This window comes from Danio rerio, chromosome 4, assembly GCF_049306965.1.
Source record: "Danio rerio strain Tuebingen ecotype United States chromosome 4, GRCz12tu, whole genome shotgun sequence".
Lineage (NCBI taxonomy): Eukaryota > Metazoa > Chordata > Actinopteri > Cypriniformes > Danionidae > Danio > Danio rerio.
The window spans coordinates 13,663,258-13,686,247 of record NC_133179.1 but is presented as its reverse complement, the minus strand read 5'-3'; the positions used below and the strand labels follow the sequence as shown (position 1 = coordinate 13,686,247).

The following is a 22,990-nucleotide window of genomic DNA, read 5'->3' as shown; positions in this document are numbered from 1 at the left end:
CTTAGCGAGTACACCTATCCTCAGTCATCCATATCCATCTTTTAGCTACAATTATGTCGGGGGAGTTCATTGAGATCTACCTGAGCTCAAACTCCCCTCGAACAGGAGGGAGCCCAGTGCTCGGGGATCTCACAAGCTCAGAGCTTTCTCCCGGGACAGCATGCCAAACAAGCTTTTATTATCAATCATCAGCAAAGTATGAACTCTTGAAATGGGTTGTGGTTGTGTGTGTGTTCATTGTTTAACAAAAAGTCAAGGTATAATATCTTAAAACAGACCTTTTGATGGTAATCAATTACAGGAAAACATACTTGAGCCTCACATCATACCTGTCAACATTGGGATGTAAAAATACGGAATACGCTTAAGTTGAAAATAAAATGAAAGGTAAAATAAAATAAAAATTAGCCTGTTAAAATCAATGACTTATTCAGAAATTAATTAAGTATGTGAGAAAATAAACACTCTTTTAATTTAATTTAGTTATGTTATTTAGTGAAGAGTGGCGAATCTTTCATTTTTAACCACTGTTTTGTTTGAGAACAGAGGTCCAATCCACAAATCTATAATGAAAGCATTAGATTACTTTAGTAACTGTTCATGCTAATTTAAGACAAAATTATTAGTGCTTATAATAAACCAAGCAGGACGGACATGTTTACATAGCCTACTGTATTTCAAGTGTATTTGTCTGTTTGAAACACCCAAATCACAAAGTGTCCACTTTCACTCCTCTTCAAATCGCGTGTACAGAAGCTGATCTGGGAAATGTGTGTTTAAAAAAAACACTTGAGCATCACATATGGAATCCCATGTTTTAAAATGCCACACTTGGAACACTTGTGAAAAATGTGGTACACTATTAGTACATATATGGAATGTTGGTGGAACCCTTGGAGCACTTGTGAAAATTATGGAACACACAAGGAACATGTGAGTGGATGCATTGGACACTGGTGGAACATAAATGGAACAGAATGGATCATACATTTCTGGGGTTTGGAATATATTCATGTGGGGGGAATTTTTCCAAAACCATGTTTCATGTGTTTTCCCATGTGATCCAAGTCTATTTCATGTGTGTTCCATATTTTCCACATCTTTTTCGTTTTATGTGTTCCAAATCTGTTTTGTTATTGTGGTTTCAGTTTCATGTCTGTTTTGCATCTTTTACATGTTTTTTTGGCATTCCATGTGTGTTCCACATGTGATATATTATGTCATTGCAACGTTGCCAAGTTAAGAGGGCACATCATGATACAATCAAGTACGATGCAATCCTGGATTAACATCTATGTTGATCCTGGAACATCATTTTTGTTCGAAAATGTAATCCATACTTATTTTCTACCCCTAAACCCAACCATAACTGTACATTATTCCCAAAATCAGAGCGGACAAATGGTGGGATAACAATCATGTAGGAGTGCATAAGCTTAACCATTACCCTACACTTAACATAAACGGTAAACATATCCCTTAATTCTGATTGGCTGATAGGAATGTTGTTCCAGGATCAACAGATGTAAATCCAGGAACATGTCCTACTTGGTAAAATCAGGTTGGTGGCTCAGGAGAAGCCAATGTCTGTGAGAATACTGTATCTAAAGCTGAAGATACAATATGTAAACATTCTTAAATGATGATTGTTATCATTATTTACCCACAGATATACTTTATGTATGTATTCATGCGTTTAATTAACTGTAAGTGGCTCTTGAACTAATTTAAACAGTTTGCATTGCAAGCTGATCATGCATTTTCAGCCAGAGGTTCTCTTAATGCACACATTTTTGCAGAATATAGAACCTAGACATTTAAGCTTTACACTAGACAGCAATGTGGTGTGGAATACAGGATTGTATTCTTTAGAATGTCTCATTTGATAAAGCAGTTTTTGTTTTTGTCTTTTTTACTGCGCTTTTATTTGATCTCTTTGGAAAACAGAGCAGAACTAATTTGTTCCCCGGCTGTTTCCTTGTCTCTAAACTATGCTGAGGCTAAAGACTGTTTTTCTCTCTCTCCACTGCTCTCTTCCTCCGTATTATATCTGGCCTTTATTCTCCATCTGTGGGTGTAGCTGAGCTCTATTCTACCAGAGGCGATAGCACATTACGGCAAAGCTCAGAGTCACCGTACAAAGGCAGAGGAGCGCTGAGCCATTCAGTGTGGTTTTCTGTTGTGCAGAAGATACACAGTGAATCCAGAGGACATCTTTGTGGTGCCATTCTTTAGGGGATATGGAACATAATCCGTGTTAAGGAAGCAATATTGCACTATTGACATTCCAGCAACTCGACCTGATCGTTTCTCCCTGTGCGGTCATGGGTGAACTTCATGGTCTTCAAGTACATTCCTGGACGTGAAGTCAATGATAATTGAAATCCCGAGGTCATGGGCTTGCTCTCTAATTGGCTGATAAGATGGGGAGATTGTCACTTGCCACAAAAGCGCTCCTCATTTGTGTTTTTAGCTCATGCGTTTCCACTTTCAGCGGCCTTACAGAGTCTGATTTGATTATACGGACTCATTACTATAAATTCCAGCCATCAGAGCTCTATTGATCTTTTTTTTTTTTGCTGGCGCTTTGTGCATTTCAAGGGCACTGAGAGACTGTTAGATATGACCTGGTCTCGTTCTTTCGCTTTGACAGTGATTGCAGCATTAAAGCAATTGGAAGTTGTTCATTTTTAGTGCAAGCTGGCGATGTGATTGACAAGGGCCTACCGACGATACAACCAAGTTCAGCTTAGTTTAATGCTAATGATGTCAGTGATCCCAAACTGGAATGAGGGCCTTTAAAAAGGATTCATATTTATTTTTTAAATATAATGACAGCCATATCTTTTCATGAGTAAAGCAGGTTTACAATGAGAAACATGTTTGATTACAAGGGCCCTATCAAACACCCGGTGCAATAAGGCGCAAGACGTGTTTGGCATGATTTGTTGCTATTTTCAGACCAGCGCCACATTCTTTAAATAGCAAATCTATTAGCACCTGTTTGTGGACTCATGGGTGTGCTGGTCTAAAATGCTATCTTGAAGAACTTAAAATAGACCACGCCTTTGACCAACTGAACACTGGTCTAGAGTCCAGCGCAGAGGGTGTTAGTTATGTGCCTATGCAGGTTCAAATGGTTATTGTAATGAGCAGGTTATACTTGTTTTATTAAAAACAAGTTTATATTTGTCCACCTGTCAGGTTTTGGAGGCGTATCTGTAATGATATAGGGTATAAGAATAAGATGTGTATTTGGATATAACTTATTATTGTCTATTTATTTGTTTGCTGCAGATTAGAACTGAATTTAGAAATAGTTCTGAAACAAATCTTTGTGCTTAACAAATGAAATTAAATATGTAGGCTAATGGTTGTCTTCAGTGGAATGAGTACAACACCATTTCCTTGCTCCACGAAAGTAAAAAAGTAACGTAAAGAGGCCAAATGGAGGAGGCTCATTCGTTATCCTCACACTGCATATGGTCTGTTTAACTCTGTTTTCTCGCCTTCAGTTTTTCCACTCACAAAGTCTGTCATGTAAATAGCGAATGGCTCTTAAAGAGAATGGGAGATGAGACTCTGATTGGTTAAATGCACATTATACTCAAAACACACTGATAACTCATTAAGAGAATAAGCACAACCCTGTTAGACCATGCGCCAGTGATAGATAAAGATAAGATAAAGCCCAATGTGTTTTATATAACTCACTATTTATAGAAAATGTATTACCTATTAAACAATAAAGTATAATCCGTTTGTTAGGTAAGCCAGCGCTTAAACTATGGGGAGGCTCAACTAATGGTAATGTTAAACGTTTATAAATGTGTAATATGCCTAAAAAGTGTCATAAACAAACGTTTTCTCATTTCAAATGAGTGGCGGCATAGACTTGGCCTAAACATATCCCTTAATATGAATCAACTTAACAAGTGGATATAACAGAAGAATTAAGTAAAAAGCAAATATGTTTTTTTTTATAAATATTTCTAGCTTTTTTGTCCATCAATCTCTCTTTTAGTTTAATACTAAGGCTGATTATAGGAAATAAATAACTGATTAATCTCATGCATTTCATCTAGCCTCTAGCTGAATTATATGTTTAAAAAAAGTGTACAAAGAATGAAATCCAATTTAATTGTAATTAAATCAAATCTATAATGTGAATAAGATCAAATGTAATGAAATGTTAAATTGAAATTTAACAGTTTTATATTACATCAATCCGTCCCTCCAGGGTTTCGATGAACATTTGAATGAATGTTTGTATTTTTACAGCAAAGCACAAGAATGGAAGCAAATAATGCAAAGTTTTGAGAAAAAACCTCAAACAAACAGTCATTTTAGACTTTAAATATGACAAAATGTCCTTGCTGTCCTTTGCAAATCCTTGAGTGACTTATTTATATTATACTATATAAACATCAATATTGATTATATGCATTTTCATAAACCTACTGAAAAAAACCTGCTGACTTCTGTTTGAAAACCCTTGCAGCAACCAGTTATCCAACGACCTGACAACCTGGAGCGATTGAACTGTTTTGGCCCTTATTTCACACATATGATTGAATTTTTAGGTTAGCAACATGGCTAAAACCGCTTGAGGCACCTTTTCTCACCTTTGCAGTCGTGTCTCACATTCTCCATTCAGTAGGGTCATAAAGATGCCATGGGCACTTCAATGCCTGGTGGCTTCACATAATTTACTGTCATTCCATCAATACGTTTTAGTCACAGTCTTTTTTTTTTCTTTTTCTGGATTATATATATATCGGTCCCCTTTGGTTGAGTGAGTTCAAAGGCTTTTCCCATCTTTAATAAATGTGTCCTTGATATGCGTGAAAGCGCAAAAACTCTCCCAAGAATTGTATTACTTAATTTGCCTTTCTGTTTCCCTAAGGACAAATTAGCCAGTACTGCTGGACATTAGCTCCATAATGTTTGCATTAGGAAGAGCTCATCCTTTACTATGCGCAAGTGGAGCAGAAGGCTTTAATGTGGCTCTTAAATCTGTATATGGTTTAGTGTTTTTATTTTAAATGAGAGACAAACAGAATTTCTATTAATTTGCCAAGAGCAGACAAACTGTTTCAAACAGCAAAGCAAAAATAAGACTGTAATCTGCTCTAATCCTGCCATGTTTTCAGCATCACCAGTGTCCCGGCCAAATAAAACATATTTTTATAGAGTAGTAATGCTCTGCCAGTTGGGATTTGTGTGAGTGTGCGAGCGCTAAAATAATGGCTTTGAAGCTTTCTATCTGATCACTATGAATTCGCTTCTTAGTGGTTGCTCCGTGATAAGAAGTAGCTTTTAGGCATTGGGAGTATTTTTAGACACGTGCTTTGATGAAGACTTACCACCGTTCACACTGTGTCAAACACGAGGGCACAGTCTGCAGCTCTTTGATTTGTTTTGTGCATTTCCTCGACGGGTGACAAAACCGTGGCTCTTATTTTCAGTATACCTGTTGTTTGAGTATTGCTAGAAAACGTCAAGATACAGTGGGGTTGAAAAGTTCAGTTGGGAATATGGGGTTTGAATGTTTAAAGCGTTAAAAGTATACGGAAAATGGCATTCTGCACTATTTTTATTCACTAATCAAAGTAAATTGTCGTTCGGTGTCAGATGTTCTTTCACTGAAACTCACAACATGAAATACAACTAATAACACAGCTGTCGAGTCTGTATATCTGAGGGAATTGACGTACCGGTAGTGTTTTGGATGTCGCTTGGATGTTTATTCCTAGTAGATTTTCTGTACAGTTGAAATTTTTTGCCCTTCTGTGAAATTAAATCTTTATCAGATATTATGTGCTGTTTAACAGTTTACATTTCTTTTCAAAACATTTTCAAACATAATAATTTTCTAATAATTTACTAATTTCTATTCCTTTCCATTTCTGTTGTCTTTACAAGATACTACTGTTAAGCTTAAAGTGCAATTTAAAGGCTTATAACTACACTGTAAAACCCAACAGTCAACTTTGTCACATGAAATGAGTTAATTCAACTCAGGGCGAAGCAGTAGCGCAGTAGGTAGTGCTGTCGCCTCACAGCAAGAAGGTCGCTGAGTCGGCCTCGGGTCAGTTGGCGTTTCTTTGTGGAGTATGCATTTTCTGCCTGCATTCGCATGGGTTTCCTCCGGGTGCTCCGGTTTCCCCCAAAGTCCAAAGACATGTCGTACAGGTGAATTGGGTAATCTAAATTGTCTGTAGTGTGTGTGTGTGTGTGTGTGTGTGTGTGAATGTGTGTGGATGTTTCCCAGAGATGTGTTGCGCATGGAAGGGCATCCGCTGCATAAAAACTTGCTGGATAAGTTGGAGGTTCATTCCGCTGTGGCGACCCCGGATTAATAAAGGGACTAAGCCGACAAGAAAATGAATGAATGAATGAATGAATAATTCGATTCATTTGAAAAGAGTTTTGAACTCAGTGTTGAAGGTAATAAGTTAATAAAATATCTCATTACTTCAACTTAAATGGAGTAAGTTCACATTACTCATAGATTTTAGTTTTTTAACTAACTGGTTTGTAGCAATCGGTTTCCTCAAATGATTTGAGTTGTCTTAACTTATTGGGTTTTACAGTACTCAGTTGGTTTGGGTTCTCTTCATGTATTTGGTTTTACTGTGCTCAAATGGATTTATTTACTTATATTAATTAAGTTCACAATGCTCATTAGGGTTAGTTTTTGAACTTATATGGTTTGTTGCAATCGGTTTCCTCAAATGGTTTGAGTTACTTTAACTTTTTGGGTATTACAGTGTAGGTTAATTGTTAACTAGGCAAGTTAGGTTAATTGTCAAGTCATTGGACAACAGTGGATTCATTCAATGAAAAAAAAATCTGAAAGAGGCTAATAATGTCCACCTTATTATTTTTAATATACAAACTGCTGTTATTTTAGCCAAATTAAAAGAAACAATACTTTGTCCAGAAGAAAAAAATATTATAGGAAAAAGCATGAACATTTCCTTGCTCTGTTAATCATGACTTAAAATGTTGACAAAGAAATTTACAGAGGGGCTTATACTTTAGCCTTAAATTTTGAAAGATTTATACTGAAAATGTAATAAAAAATGTTTCGGAAACAATTTAAACTAATTGATTTATTTGTTTATGATGTATATTTGAATTAATTTATTTTAAATAAATAATTTAAAATATTTTTAAAATAATCTTTATTTAAAAATATTATTTATCTGATAATATTTTTATTTCTGGAGAAAGTCTTAATTGTTTTATTTTAGCTAGAATAAAAGCTGTTTTTAATTTTTTAAAATTCATTTTAAGGATAAAATGTTTAGCCCCTTTAATCAAAATCTTTTACAATAGTCTACAGAACAAACCATCATTATACAATAACTTGCCTAATTACCCTAACCTGCCTAGTTAACCTAATTAACCTAGTTCGGCCTTTAAATGTCACTCTAAGGTATATAAAAGTGTCTTGAAAAATATCTAGTCAAACTTTATTTACAGTCATCATGGCAAAGATAAAATAAATCGGTTATCAGAAATGAGTTATTAAAACTATTATGTTTAGAAATGTGTTGAAAAAAATCTCTCTGTTAAACAGAAATTGGGGAAAAAAATTAACAGGGCTGCTTATAATTCAGGGGGCTAATAATTCTGACTTAAACTGTATATACAACCAAAGCTTTCAGATTTGTCCATATTATAGTCAAATGACTCCATTAAGTAGAGTATAAATTGCAGTCTGGATGCCAGGCATAACCACACCAAAGTTTGTACATTTTAAAACAAAAATATAGCCACATAGACTTTTTTTCTTGAAATAAACCATTGAAAGATGATAATGAGAGTTTTTGCTAAAACGTTTTTCTCTTTCCCCCCACACAGCTCTGGGTTCATCGTTCTCTCCCACTTCCATGAGTGCCTACAGTCTGAGCTCACTCAACATGAACACGCTGCCACGCACCATGTATCCCACAAGTCCCCGCGGCACCATGATGAGACGCAAACTGAAGAAGAAAGACTACAAGAGCTCAAGTACGTTTGATGCAGTCGAGCTGAATCTAAGAGATCAATCCTGAATCATTTTTTATTGATCAAGAAACAAAGCATTTCAAACCCATTTCAAAAAGAAAAGCTTCATTTTTAGCAACTCACCAAAAAATGACTCACCCTCACATCATTTCAAACCCCTGTGGCTTATTTTCTTTGATTGAACACAAAAGAAGGCTTTAAGGCTACAAACTGCATGCAAAACCCACAAAAAAAGTGGTCTATACAACTAATTGCTCCAATTGAATCAGCTCGAGAGTTGAATTGATATGGGAATGAATCATTTGGTTTTGTGAACTGGTTCAGCAGTTTGACTCCAAACAACTTTTCTTTCCAGTGAATAGATACTTGAATTTAATTCATTTCCACTTTGTCCATTGCATGGAGTACTTCTAGGATGCTTTTATGGTGCCTTTGCACCCTTTTTGAAGCTTGAAAGCCATTATTTTCAAACAGTTTGAGTGCAAACGGATGGAATAGGGTCTTTTGGTCACAGTTTTTTTTTAAGTACTACTTTAACCATCATGTGCTTTCTAAAAATTGTCATGAAGTGCACAGCCTTCTTTTTTCTGTCTGTACAGTACAATAAATACAAATATGCAGAAAGGATAAAAGCCTACATATTGTACTGTAGAACAGCAGATTGTGGTCTCTGTATAGCAAGACAATTTAACATTTAATCTAAAAACTGTACTAGTATCTGTATTCATGCTACTAGTACATATTTTTAACCACTAGTATCTTCCCCATTCAACGGTACTTTATTTATTCATCAGTTAGTAGTTCTTATTTTTTAGGAACTAGAACCTTTTTAATCTTTTAATACACATTCAATAGATACTAGTTCTGATGTATTAGATGTTAGTACTTCATTAAATAGTTACTATCCAAGCACTAGTACCGTATGACAGTATACTTTCATTTATTTAATTAAATGTTAAAACATCTTGCCAAAGTCTTGGCCCAGATTCACTTTGATTCATTCTTTAAACCTTTCATTTGGATCAGAATGGCTGAAGTAAACAGAAAACGGCTTGGTTATTGATTTCCTGTAAAACTTCTCTAATGTATCTGCACCTCCATGCAGGCTCTGGCCAGGACTCGTCTTGACTTTAATATCAGGTTTTGAATTTTTATAGCTGCCTGCTCCATTCCTTGTGCAAAGCACAAGTCAGGAGGTTGAAAGTACCGCCCACAGTGATTCAGAAACCAACCTTCATAAATGCCACATTATGCAAAACGCATGCAAGTACGCAAAGTGAAGCTTGGTCAAGGCGCTCAAAGAAATAAAAATCCACCATAAATGCAACAAGGTTGTTCAGTATTAAAGAAGGGGCACGCGTCTGTTATTCTTTCACTCTCTGCTATGATAGTCTGTCTTTATCTGGATATTCAGACCTCTTGCACATGGTTTCCGTCTCTCCCCTCACCACTGGGCTTGAATCTGAATAAGATCAGCGAGTTTGATAGCACTTACCTGAACTGAACACATTCAGTGTTCTTTTGCCATATCTTACGTCGCTAAGCGAAAGAGGGAAATTACACTTCTGGCTAGCCAGTAATTAGATCCTGAAAGATATTTCATATCCTTCAAGTGAGCCGCGTAGCTGTCGCCGCCTCTGCCGCAGATAATTACCTGAGCATGCTTTCAGACTATGAGGGGGTGTTTATCTGCAGCCTTTGTCAACAGGACCAATAAACAAACCCTGGCACTGGAAAATGGTTAATCAGCGGCCCACATCGCTGACCGTGCTCACAGTTCAACTTCCAGCAAACGGCTTGTTTGCGACTTTCTGTTCTCCGTTGTTTTTGTATCCATTGTTGTTGTTGTTGTTGATTATTGAGGATCTCAGAGGAAGTGGAGTTTGGACAGCTGAGAAAGAGAAACTGACTAAGAAAGTGATGATTAAGATGCAGGATGGGGTCATGTTGAATGAGGCCAACCAAAACTGTCTGCATGAAATCAAAAGTTACAATGTTTTTTTTTTATCAGCGCACATTGTACTAGTTAATCGACTGAAAAAAATTTTATTTAATTTTTAAAGATTACTAATTTATTTAGTAATCTTCAATTAAAGTCTGACCATTAGATTCCATGTGTGGATTGACAGTCCTTCTCTGTTGATGTCAGTTTGACGTCTTCAGCCACAATACTCTTAACCACACCTCTATTACTTTTAATTATTTATGATGTGCAAAATAAAAGCCCATACTTTATATTGTGTTTCAGTTGGAAGTACATTAACATACTGAAATAAAAGTTCCAAAGTTGGACTTAAAATTACTGTACAATAATTAATATCGATATTGATGGATTCAACTGTAAACTTAACTAATAAATATATAAAACGTGACAAGTAACTAAAATAAGTTAAAGCACTAATTATTAAAGGATTTTAAATGCATGATGTGGGGGCAAAGAACCACCCGACGTAAAGTTGAAATGGGTGTGATTACTATGCTTATTCCATGGTCATTTACCAATTAATACACAATAAAAGTAGTATTTGACTTGATTTTAATCAGTTATGTCAAATTAGAACATGCATTGATTCAGTCATAGGCAGACAGAGATGGAGCATTTGAAAGAGAGATCTTGTGTGCATGTAAATGGCATGAGCATATCTAATAGCTCATAATATATTGTGTTGGTTACTACTCTATACAAATGTTTTTTAAGCATATTGGTGAGTTGGTTGATCTCCATTGGCTCTTGGTGAAGCGCAGGTCAGTGTACTCGATTGGCTACTACAAATGCTCAAGGGCTATGTAATTCAAAGTGTGATTAAAACTGATTGGAACTACCTGTGCGTTAAACGACTTTATTGTATGCCAGCCAATCAGAATCAAGAATTTCAACAGTCCATTGAAAACGTAAATAAATCAATAATAAATAAACTGATTGGAGTTATTTCATAGCCTAAAATTGTACAAATCGAATCAAAACAAAGTAGAAGGATTGGGCATGTTAGAAACTAGGGTAACACTTTAAAATAAGGTTCATTAGTTAATGCATTTACTAACATGAACTAATCATGAACAATGATGTACAGCATTTATTAATCATAATTGAACATTTACTAATGCATTATTAACATCCAAGTCCATGCTTGTTAACATTAGTTAATGCAACGAGTTAACATGAACTAACAAATTTTCATTAACCAACGTTAACTAACATGAACAAATACAGTAGTAAATGTATTGTTCATTGTTTGTTCATGTTGGTAAATGCATTAATTAACATTAACTAATGAACCTTATTGTAAAGTGTGACAGAAACTAGTTATATACATTGGAAATGTTGAGAACAAACACTGAGAAATGTCTTGAAATAAATCATCTGGACAGTTTCAATAGCTGTGATAATCATAGTTTAAGCATCATAGCCACATTACCACCATGGGTGTGCAATTTGTATTATTCTATTAAGGTTGGATAACATTTCTTCAAATAAACAGTTATTTAGAGCAATTTTGGTCAGCATGATAAATCTTTTAATTTGTGGTCGAGTTATTCCACCAAATATTGATTTCTTATCTCCTCTGAAGTTAAAACATTGGCACCATGGTGTCAGAAATTGCATGTAAACATGGCAATTATTTTACCTTTAAAAAAAAGTCTCCTAATGACAAATTATTTTATTTTAAATTAGTATTTGCAAGTTAAATACAAAAATAGCATAGTAAATATTATGATAGTAATATTATTATTAATACTCAGGATCTGGAATCAAGTCTTTTGACACCAATACATTTGACAGCCCCACTGGCACAAAGTCCCCCTACAAATAGCTTGCTTAGTTGTCTTGTTAAACTGGGATGTGAGACGAATGTGAGCTTAAAAAGCCAAAAATACTTTGCCTAATTAAACTGTCCGGTTTTTAGTCAGACTTTGAAGTGTTTAACTTACTACGACTTGGCTGCACTTATTCTGAACATCACATTTAATAGCTGCTCCTCCTGCAATGCCCACCGCTCGTGTTTGGCAAATGTACCTGCCGCGCAAAAATAGAGCATCTTGTCTATTACACTAATTTATTTCCAGTTTTACTGCCATGAGCATGTGCGTGGCCCTTCATACACGCCGTTTGTTTAGAAAAATGATTTCATAATGGGTCTGTAATAGTTGTATTGAGCCTTTTCTCAGCCCTGATTTCACTCTAACTCATGAAAACATGATTAATCAGAGGAGCGCACGAGAGGGTGATATATCAAAATGAACAATATTCATAGATAAAAAGGCAAATGCTGCAGACCGGCTGTTTTGTCCTATAAATGCAGTTACTATGCGGCGTTAAAAAAGATTTGCTGGTCTTGGTCTTTTTAGAAGAGCATTTTATTTTTGCTGGTCATGTTAGGAAAACCAGCTGTCCAGCCAAATAAACAACAGCTTGGAAAGACTAGGAGGTCATCTTTAAACTAAGACTAATAAACCAGGTTTAAGTTAACTGAAAACAAACATCTGTTAATTAACAGCATTAACAGCTTTATTAATGTTTTGAATTGCACTATAGCACATTGGCATCTGCTCTTACAGCTTTCGATGATGAAAATTTAACTGTGAAGTTCATATACAACGGGATAAATAAGTATTGAACAAGGCATGTTTTTTTTCCAGGGAAATTTATGAAAAACAAAAGAAGTTGTTGACATGGAATTTAACCCGATTTTGGTAAAAACCCAAACAATACAAAAATAAAAATAAAACAAAACCAAAAATCTAAAAAATACTTGTGTAATGATGAAATGACACAATGAAAAAGTACTGAACTACTGAAAGTATTTAATACTTTTATATAAAATATATATTTTTTTTAGTGATGGCAGCTTAAAGATGCTGTATTTTCTATTGGATTCAGTTGGTTGATTGGCTGGGCATTCTACAGCTTGATTTCCTTTCTCTGAAAGCATTTGAAAGTTTTCTTATCTGTGTTTTGGATCATTGTCTTGCTGAAATATTCACTCTGGTTTCCTCTTCATCATCCTGGTAATGTAGATGTTGCACTGAAGCAGCTAATATTAATTTACAATGACGAAGGGCACAAGGTTGCTCAATAACTACTGAGAGATTTCAGCTGCTGCCTGGGCTTTCACTGCCTTTGTACACCTCCCTTTCTTCATGTGTTAAATACTTTTCAACGCCACTTTTAGAAATGTTTTCTGAGAAAAAGGGTTCAATACATGTTTTCCCTATCGTACTTGTATATAAAACCTATAACACCTATAAAATGGCAAAGTTGCATGCAGCTCATTAATGCTTGCAACTGAGATATTGTTTCAAATTGCTAAAAATGTCAATAAAAGTGACAAAAGGTTTCAGAACAAGAAGTTGTTCTTCAAAGTTTCAGAAGAAGATCACAGTTCTAAATTGCATTTTAAAAGTATATATAAACAATCAATCACATTCTTTGAGCACCTGTGAAAATGGAAATATTTTACTGGGTTTTATCTAAGATTTTAGCCTAAATCATACAATCGCTTCAGCCAGATGTTTACATTTCACTTTAAATGAATTAAGAAGAGTACTGGTGGTTTATTACCAGGTTTTTGTACTTTAATTTACAAAAGAAACACAGACTATATCACTTCAAACTAATAAAAATGCCAACAAGAGTCACTTTTCAACATTAAAAGCTTTTGGAGGTAAGATCCAGGCCCCATGATGCAACTGAAATGCATAAAAAAGGGAAACATACATGAATCGAACATTAAATTACGGAAAACAGATTTGAATGATTATTCCCAAATTTGTTTGAGATATTCATATCAATTATATTTGGGCTTTTTTAAACAATCACTTAATAAGTAATCATTTTGATTATTCAGTCTGTTCAGTCTTTGCTAAAAACTAAACAATAATAAATCCAAAAGTAAAAGAATGGCTAAAATAGCACTGCTCAACTAAAAGCATTTTCGAAACCTTTTGATCCCAGACCGTTTTTCTGAAATGCCTGAAATGAAATCAAATATGACTTGATAATTTCCGAAGAAGTGCTAATGAATATTAGCAGCTTATCAGCGATCACCTTGTTTGAACCCACCGCTGTGAAGCTCAAATGGCAGCAAATTGTTCATTGCTTCACTGGCCCAAATTGAAAGCTTAATTAAAGCTTGATGAAGTTCATTGACGCTCCAAATGAGCCCTATTTGCACAGCACCTTGATTTCACTGTCCATAGAGGCCGCGCCAGCCGAATCGCAGCGGCCCATTGCCCAAAATACAGCACCAAGCCAAAAGAGTTAGGACGAGTCCATTGCAGGAAGTCCTGCAGATTCAGCACTTCCAGCCTTTGCATGAGTGACGTCTCCGAGCATACAAAGTGGCATTGGTTTGTTAAAAGTCCCTCCTGAGGCTTTGCTGTCAGCTCACAGGGACAGAATAGAGAGAGATTCATGCTGCAAAGTCACCTATCAGACAGCAATGACACGTCTGGATGTGATGCCAAGCATCTCCTCACACTGAGCCAGAACACAGAAGGTCACATTACTGCTGCTGCTTTCCTGGGCGCTTTGATACTAGTGCAGTTTTGTGTCCTGATACTTTCAGGGGCAAATCCTCCATGTATTTTGTTGTTAGAGTTACTGCATAAAAGTTTTAAACTCTTGAAACTCAAAAGAACAATTACAAACTTCTTACTAATACAATTATACATCACACAACAGCTAAATTTGGTAGCTGTCAAATGATTTATTTATTTATTGAAATGCATATATTTAATTTACTAACATCAATGTACAATTATTAAATTAGATATTTTTATTATTGTTTGCCAGATTACTTCTTATGCTGATTATTGTAGTAATGCTAGAAACATTAAAAGTATATTTACTTTTTCGTGTAAAATAAATACATATAACGTTTGCAAATTGAAAATATTAATATTTGATTGTAAATTGTCTAATAATTTTGATTCCTATAACAGTTTAGTGTTTTAAACTATTTTACCTTCTCATTGGAGAATAAATATATCTAATATGTTATTATTGATAATTAATTTTATTATGCGCTCAAAAAAAAAAATCTGTTAATTGACAAGCCCTGTATTTTGTGATTCACATGGTGTTTTCTGTTTATTTACGCTTGCAAATTGCATTATGGGAGTTTTATCTCTGCTCTGTCGACTTTTGATGTTGAATTTTCCACAATGCAGATTTAAGTGTTTTTTATTGGGATTTTAGTAGTTTGAGATCAGATATTGTTAAAGAAATAATATAAAAAATAAATAAGTGTGTAAAATATTACCAGGTTTTTTCAGACTAAATATTACTTCAATCTTATAAAAAAATGTCAACAAGAGTCCCTTTTCAACATTAAAAGCTTTTGGAGGTAAGATCCAGGGCCCATAATGCAATTCAAAAGCATAAACAAGTGAAAAAAAACATGAATCGAACATAAAAAAATAAAATAAAAAAAAAACAGTTTGATTTTAATGACTATTATCAAAGTTGTTTCATATATTCATATAAATTATGTTTGGAATTTTAAAAAAGAAAAAAAAAATGACGTTTTAAATCACCCTGCTGAACACCCCCTGCCCAAAATCCCGAGATTTTGTTTTTCAGTTTTTCTTAAAATGAAGTGATGTAGGCATTGTGGCACTTTGAATGCATGTAATACCTCCTTCATTCGTACTAGGCGCTCTTAAGCAGAAATTCCATATACGTCTCACAAAAGTAGTAGATAATTCCAGGCAATCCCTAATATGGATTAAGGCATCCAGCTGTAGCTGAATAAATGAAAATAAGATCTGAATAAAAATAAAAAGGCTTTAACTGACCATTTAGATGATGGCGACAGTAAATGGTCTATATGTGTTTTTCCAGCCATCTTAGATATTTTCATAAGAATAAAGCTGAACCTGATGCTAACTGACATAGCATGTTACAGTAGAATATAGCTATAAAACAATAAGCTAGATGCATGAAATCACTGTGATTTAACTATTATAGAAACAGTTGTGACTGATTATATCATATCTACTGTAGATAAATACTGTATGTCTAGATATCTATATCATATCTAGAAAGCTACAATTTAATTTTTTCTGAATCATTTGCATGTATTTACATTGATATGATGCACATTTTATCGATTAAAGTTATTTCATTCACCAAAGCATCTCACATTTTATACTGTGATAATATACAATTATTAAGAGTTGGAACTATTCCGTTTTGCAACACTTGACATGTGACAACAATCCCACCTGACACAAAAGCTTCATCAAGTGGAATGCAAATGATGTATGTGGTAATTTTAAGTACTTAGATAACAAAATAAATGTTATACAACCTATTTTTTCCAACATATTCCATTCAGGCTTTAGACAATACATCAAGAGCTTAAGCACCCAGATGCCCCCTGCAAGGCCCATCTTGTTCAGTCTGTTGTACACTATAGTATATAGTATTGCCCAAACTTATAGCTTTTAAACCCATGAATACAAATGTACAATTATTAGTTCAGCAGCCTGATATTTACAGTCGACACTCTTTGAAGGTTAAGCGCTGGATTTCTGTGAAGAAAGTGCTGTGTATTTGTGAAAAGCGTCTCCTGCAGGATCAAACACAGACTCAATGAGGCAGTGAATGCGAGGTGAAACTATCAGTCTTGTCCACAAGCAGACACATTTAGTCTGTTGTGTCCTGTTCTCCTGCTGAGGATCCTCTTAAAAAGCTTTTTGAAATCTTGTTTACCCCTGTCAGAGACGGTGTCATGCTAATTTTCACATTCCCCTCTGTGTTTCTGTGGTCCGGAACGAGCCGTTCTGCGTTTAATGTACTGTGACTCAACTAGCAGCGCATCTTCTCACCGGGAGAGTATTAGCATAATTTAATTGTTGGCTAATGCCTACAGTCCTCTTTATGATTTCCATGCGGTTGTCAGTTGAGGTGCTAAAATGTTCTGCTGGAGAAAGATATAATTACATTAAAGGACAGCAGTGGGGACAGCAAGGTCTCTGCTATCTTCTGAAAGGCACATAAGCTATTTTGAGAGGTTTCTTGCTGGATTTTAAAGACATAGTTTATTTAAAAATGTAAATTGGTTGTTTACCATAAAGTAGTTCATTTCATTCGATTCAAGGTTCCAACACAACAGTTTGACCTCCAAATGTAAAGTGCACCAGAATACGTCACGCTTGCATGATTCTTATCATGTATAAAGGGGTTTAAAAAATACCTGAATTAATTTTTTTGGAATGTTGTTTTTAATTAAATAATATAAGTTTTTAATATTTCAGGTTTATCTCTGAGTAGGTGTATGGGCCTACGCACTAAGGATGTCTCAAACACAATTTAAGAAAAACATGGAATTGCAAGGATTTATAATTAAAAAACAAACAAAAAAAAAAAGCCTTATTTTCAGATCTTTTTTCTAAATGTATTTACTCTTACTAAGGTATATAAACAGTACATTATTCTTTTATTTTAGTTATTAAAATTTATTTGTTTAATAATATATGTATGTTTAATTATATTTATAGAATTAAATACTCTGTTAAAGTCAGAATTATTAGCCCCCCTTTCTTTTTCTTTTTTTCTTTCTTTATTAAATATTTCCCAAATTATGTTTAACAGCGTAAGGACATTTTCACAGTGTCTCACATGTCTGATAATATTTTTTCTTCTGGAGAAAGTCTTATTTGTTTTATTTCAGCTAGAAAAAAAGCAGTTTTTAATTTTATAAAGACCATTTTAAGGTCAAAATGATTAGCCCCTTTTAGCTATATTTTTTCGATAGTCTACAGAATAAACCATTGTTATACAATAATTTGCCTAATTATCCTAACCTGCCTAATTAACCTAGTTAAGCCTTTAAATGTCACTTTAAGCTGTATAGAAGTGTCTTGAAAAATATCTAGTAAAATATTATTTACTGTCATCATGGCAAAGATAAAATAAATCAGTTATTAGAAATGAATTATTAAAATTATGCTTAGAAAGTTATAATATTAATAGTAAAATATGCATATATAAGTTTAAACAATAAACATAAACACATACTCTAGGACGTTTTAGTTCTTATGTTTATAATATAATATAATATAATATAATATAATATAATATAATATAATATAATATAATATAATATAATATAATATAATATAATATAATATAATATAATATAATGTAATATAATGTTGATTTGGTGTTCTTAGTAACATTTATTTTAAATGAATGAATGTATTTCATTGTCACTTTTAGTCAATTTAATTTATTCTAGTTTGTATTCATGCACACACACATTCTATGAGGGAGAGACAGTAAGCACATTGTCCTGTTATTTGAAACAATGCTGCAAGTCAAAATCCATAAGATCAAAGGTGCACTTTCCAATTTTGTTAGAACTGCCAAAATCTGTTCTCTGCTGAAGAGAGATGTTTGAAAAGTCTTCTGACTCATTGTGAGGATTTGGAGTTCCAGCTGACTCACTGGTCTGTGGGAAGCTGCAGAAATGAAGATGAGGAGGAGGAAGTGAATGAACTAGAGAGAGAGAGAGAGAGAGAGAGAGTCAGTCAGGCTGGTGATTCTCAGAGATGAGCAGACGATGACCCTCAGGTTCTTCCCTGTCTGTCAGAGCCTTTGAAGTCCAACACATACCAGAGACTCCACTTAACCCCAGCGCAACACTGCGAATCACACAACACCCAGCCGGGTCAATGAGCAGTCTGCAGTCATTTGCCAAAAGAACAGTCAGGTCCATTTCAATGCTGCAGACATGGGGAGTCGTAAACCAGTGTTGAACCAAGTGCACTGCAGACTATATACAGTATAATAATATGAAATAACAAGTCATTTTAATATTGCAGTTAGGGCTGTGAGATTAATCTAAAAAAAAAATCATGATCTTGATTTGATCCTACACATGATCTTAATTCAGCTTCTACGATTCAGTCAATTATATTGACTGTCAGTCAAATATAATAATTCAACTTAAGAATTATGAATAGTAGTATTCTGATGTCATCACTTTATTGTGAATTAACAAACAGGACATTTTTAAAGTTTGTTCAAGCCCACCATTCCAAGTCTATATAAAATTTAGCATTTTACCTACAGTAGACCTACACATAGGCCCAATATTATTATTGTTGTTTTATCATATGTTTGAGAACTGACAATAATATTAGCCTACTCATATTAACCTTTATATTACGTCTACAGAATAGTGAGAAAACCCTGATCTTGATTTTAAGCAAAATAAATCATTCTCATTTTAGCTTGAATCGTGCCGCACTAATTGCAGTTCATTCATAAGTGGCGCTTTCGCTATTCAAAACTAGTACTCAAAAATCACTTATAAAAGTTGAAATATAAAAACTAAATAAAAATATTTAATTATGCGCTTGCTTGTGGCTGAAATAAAACGTGTAAAGTTTGTTAGCTGATGATAAATTTCCGAGTGAAATGGAATACTGAGTAGGGATGGGGTTTCTGCATTCCTCCCTTCATTTTTCACTCATAGCAAACTAATAGTTGAAGAGACGTGGCTTATCATATTTCACTCCGTCAAACTGACATCATCAAAAAAAGGACCCCTGTTCCAGAGTAGAAGCAAATTATTTGATTTTTGATTAAAGTTTACCAAAACAAACAGCAGATTATCTTAAATAGATTGTTTGTTTACTTTAAAACTAACAATGTGCGCTAGCAAACACTGTAAAGTTGAATGCCATGCATAATTTAAGTTCATGTCTTAAAACCAAAAGCTAAATTACAAAAAGTATGCTAGAAAAAAAAAACAGTTATGTTGCTAAACTACTGAATATATCTAAATGAAAGGTCATGCAAAACTCCAATAGCAGTATATCAATAGTACTAGAGTAAGAGAGATAGTATTGCAGTATATTAGTGCATCCTTTATTTTTTTAATAATATATTATGTTTAAATGCATATTAGTTTTTTTGCAGTACAATAAAACTCACATTACAAATGAGTAGTTATTTGAATTATTATTAAAGTAATTGACTAATTACTGTCCACTTAACTCAATCCCCTCTCCATTCAGCACTGCGAAACAGGTCAATTCTCAGTCTGTGGCCCCAGAGCCATTTGCCAAAAGACCAGTCAGTGTTGTTTCCAATACTTCAGAAAGAAAGAGTCCCAAACTGATGTTGATCGATGTGCACCGTGGCCCTGTCCCTGAAAGCGTTTCGGCATCCAAGAGGCGTCCCATTCTCATCAGCGTCACCCTAACCTCCCTCTTTCATCCCTCACTCCCAATAAAAGAGGAAAGGTCACCGCATTTAAAACAATAAAGGTGTCTGGAGCGGTAAATCTCAGCCCTGAGCAGGCTCATCAATCTCCCATAGACTCTCTCTCAAGTCACACTAGAGTATAACAGGCTCTTTAAGGATGCGTCGATAACCTGGAGGCAGATTCCGGTATGTGTCCGTGGGGGGAAAGAGACCTCCTGTTTACCGTCTGTGTTCTCTGGAGCTTGGGATGAGGGTTCAGGCTTGGGCAGTCAAGGGTTTGACAGGCACTCGAGTGTCAAAGCGGATTTTTGCTTGCCTTTTTGAGAGCACACAGTGTGGACAAACATCTCTCAAAGTTGCTATCGTCGATAAACATGGGCAAAATTGGCTCTTTGTGCAGCCCAGTTAGGAATCTGTGGCTGTGCAGTTGAGATGTATCCCATGAGACTTTATTGATATAGACAATTGTAAATGGGGCGCAGCGCTGTGAATAAATCACATTGGTTATGCTTATGTGCTTGCCTGCTTTTCAGTAAGATATTTAAACGCTCTCAATCAGTGAGGTGAAAACAATGCTTTATCTGTTTTCAAGGACTCGTTTGTTATGTAGGCAGAGAGAAGCAAAGCTGTTTATCTGCCAATACATATATACAAACATATAGGCTGTTTTTCTACCTTTTTAAATCGAGCATTGAAAACACAATCCAATGAATATTCATCCTTCACACTGCACATTGCTTTTTTTATCTTAATTTTTCATTAGTTTAATGCATGCATATATAAATAAGATGAGAATAAACAGGGAAAATGCTAAAAAAGAAAGAAAATAACAAATTAAAGCAACTATTTTACAGAATACATTAATATATGTTTGTATTTCCATAATCATTTCAAAGTTAAATATTAAATATTCCATATAGATTGCTATAGAAATACAAATCTGCCTCCAAAACAACTACAACTCCTGTCATGCACCACACACCCACACCTGTTCCTGTTTCAGTTTGATTACACACACACAAAAGCTAGAGCCTTTATTCCCCAAGCATTCACCATGGTTGAATGAATGGATACTAGAAACTCATAAACCGCTAAAAATTTCAGAGGGAATGTGGAAACGACATTAAAAAATCTATTTTTTTATTAATATTTATGAATAGAAATGTTTTTTTTTTTTTTTTAATATAGACTTTTTTTCTGATTTAAAAAAATTATGAAAAAAAATGGTATTTCTCATCTCATGTGCACGGACCTGTTTGGACAACACTGAAATACATCACATCCGGTCGGCCGGTCGCATACGGTCTAGTCGCAGGAGTTAAAATATTTCAATGTATCCGCAGCGCAATTCAGATTAGAATTTTCCGCATACAGAGATGATCATAACTCCACGTCTACTCTCCTTTGGAAATTAATGTCTTCCGGTTTGTCGCTTGTCATTTGTGGTGTGCAGTGGAAAGAAGGCTTTGTTATACTGTTAGTGAACATTGCGACGCAGTGTTTTCACCGCCTGTCCTGACCATTCGCCTGTTTACTGACCATTCTATGGATTCTCTGTATGCACTTGTTTTCTCCTATGATGGATCTTTGCCTGCCTGACTATTCTTTTTTATAAACACTTGGATCCTCTACTCCGTTGTCCAGCATCCATCACAAGACAGATAACTTGCCAATGCTGTTTAATGGTGGCAATGTTGTTATTATTAACTTAAACTAAAACCAGCATTTTGTTGTCGTTTGAAATAAAGATTATAAAGCAATTCATTAAAAATGTTACCTTCAGCAACTGGCTGAAATGTTGCCATACTAAAATGACTACAATTAAAAAAGTTAAACTAAAAATAAATAAATAAAATAAAAGTGACAATTAAAAACATTCACAGATTTTAAACTTCATTATTACAACTAAATATTTAGGAAAACAGAAAATCCAAAACTTACTTAAATAGTAAATAAATAGTACATTAATTAAAAATTGACTTGCATATAAATAACATAATACTAAAACACCCTCAATGTTTATTATTTTACAGTTTTTTGCATTGCTTTCACACAGTTTTGGCATATTAGCAAGCGTATGTTTAAGTACTGTATAATATAGTCATTTAAGACCTAGAACGGCGAGATAAGAAAGTTCTAACAACCTCATATTTCCTGCTATCAAGAGAGAGAGAGTTTCCCGAATCCCTGTGGTCTGATGTGCGATATACACTAGCTCTATATCAAAGTGCCTTTTCTTATTTCTAAGAGCACCTGGCCCAAAGATACTAGCGCACATATTGAATTCTTATCTGCAGCGAGGGCACAAATCCAGCTCAGTCACTGCAAAGAACTCGCAAGCCTGACGACCTTTTACAAAAGCTCTGAGATGAACATCCATTGGAAACTCTTAAAGGGGATAGTTCACCCCAAAATGAAGATTCACTTTTAATTTACTCCCCTTCAAAATATTTATGGAAGTAGGCCATTATAGGAGAGCTAAAATTGTGGTTTAATTAAATACAAGTCATTGGCTACCAACCCTTTTAAAGTAAAAAAAAAAAAAAAAAAGTCAGCAGCTACAGGTATTAATTTAGCTTTGTCTGTTTTTTTTGGTTTTCTTTTACTCAAAGTCCTAGTAGTCATTTTTTTATATTTTATTTTATGAATCAATGTTCTACTAATGTGGGTTTTTGAGTAATCTACCCCTTTTAAAGTATTGTTAACCAACATTTGCTTGATTTACCATGTTTCTTTTTTGTACAGTGTAAA

General features: G+C 34.5%; 1 protein-coding gene across 50 annotated transcripts in view; it reads left to right on the top strand.

The window, feature by feature from the left end:
• The window catches only part of grip1 (glutamate receptor interacting protein 1), a 359,502-nt gene that overhangs the window by 282,679 nt on the left and 53,833 nt on the right, over positions 1-22,990 (top strand). For all 50 annotated transcript variants that reach the window (XM_073946220.1, XM_073946216.1, XM_073946217.1 and 47 more), the window contains one exon: positions 7,873-8,022. In XM_073946220.1, the coding sequence (XP_073802321.1) occupies positions 7,873-8,022 (150 nt within the window). The remainder of the gene's footprint in view (positions 1-7,872; positions 8,023-22,990) is intronic.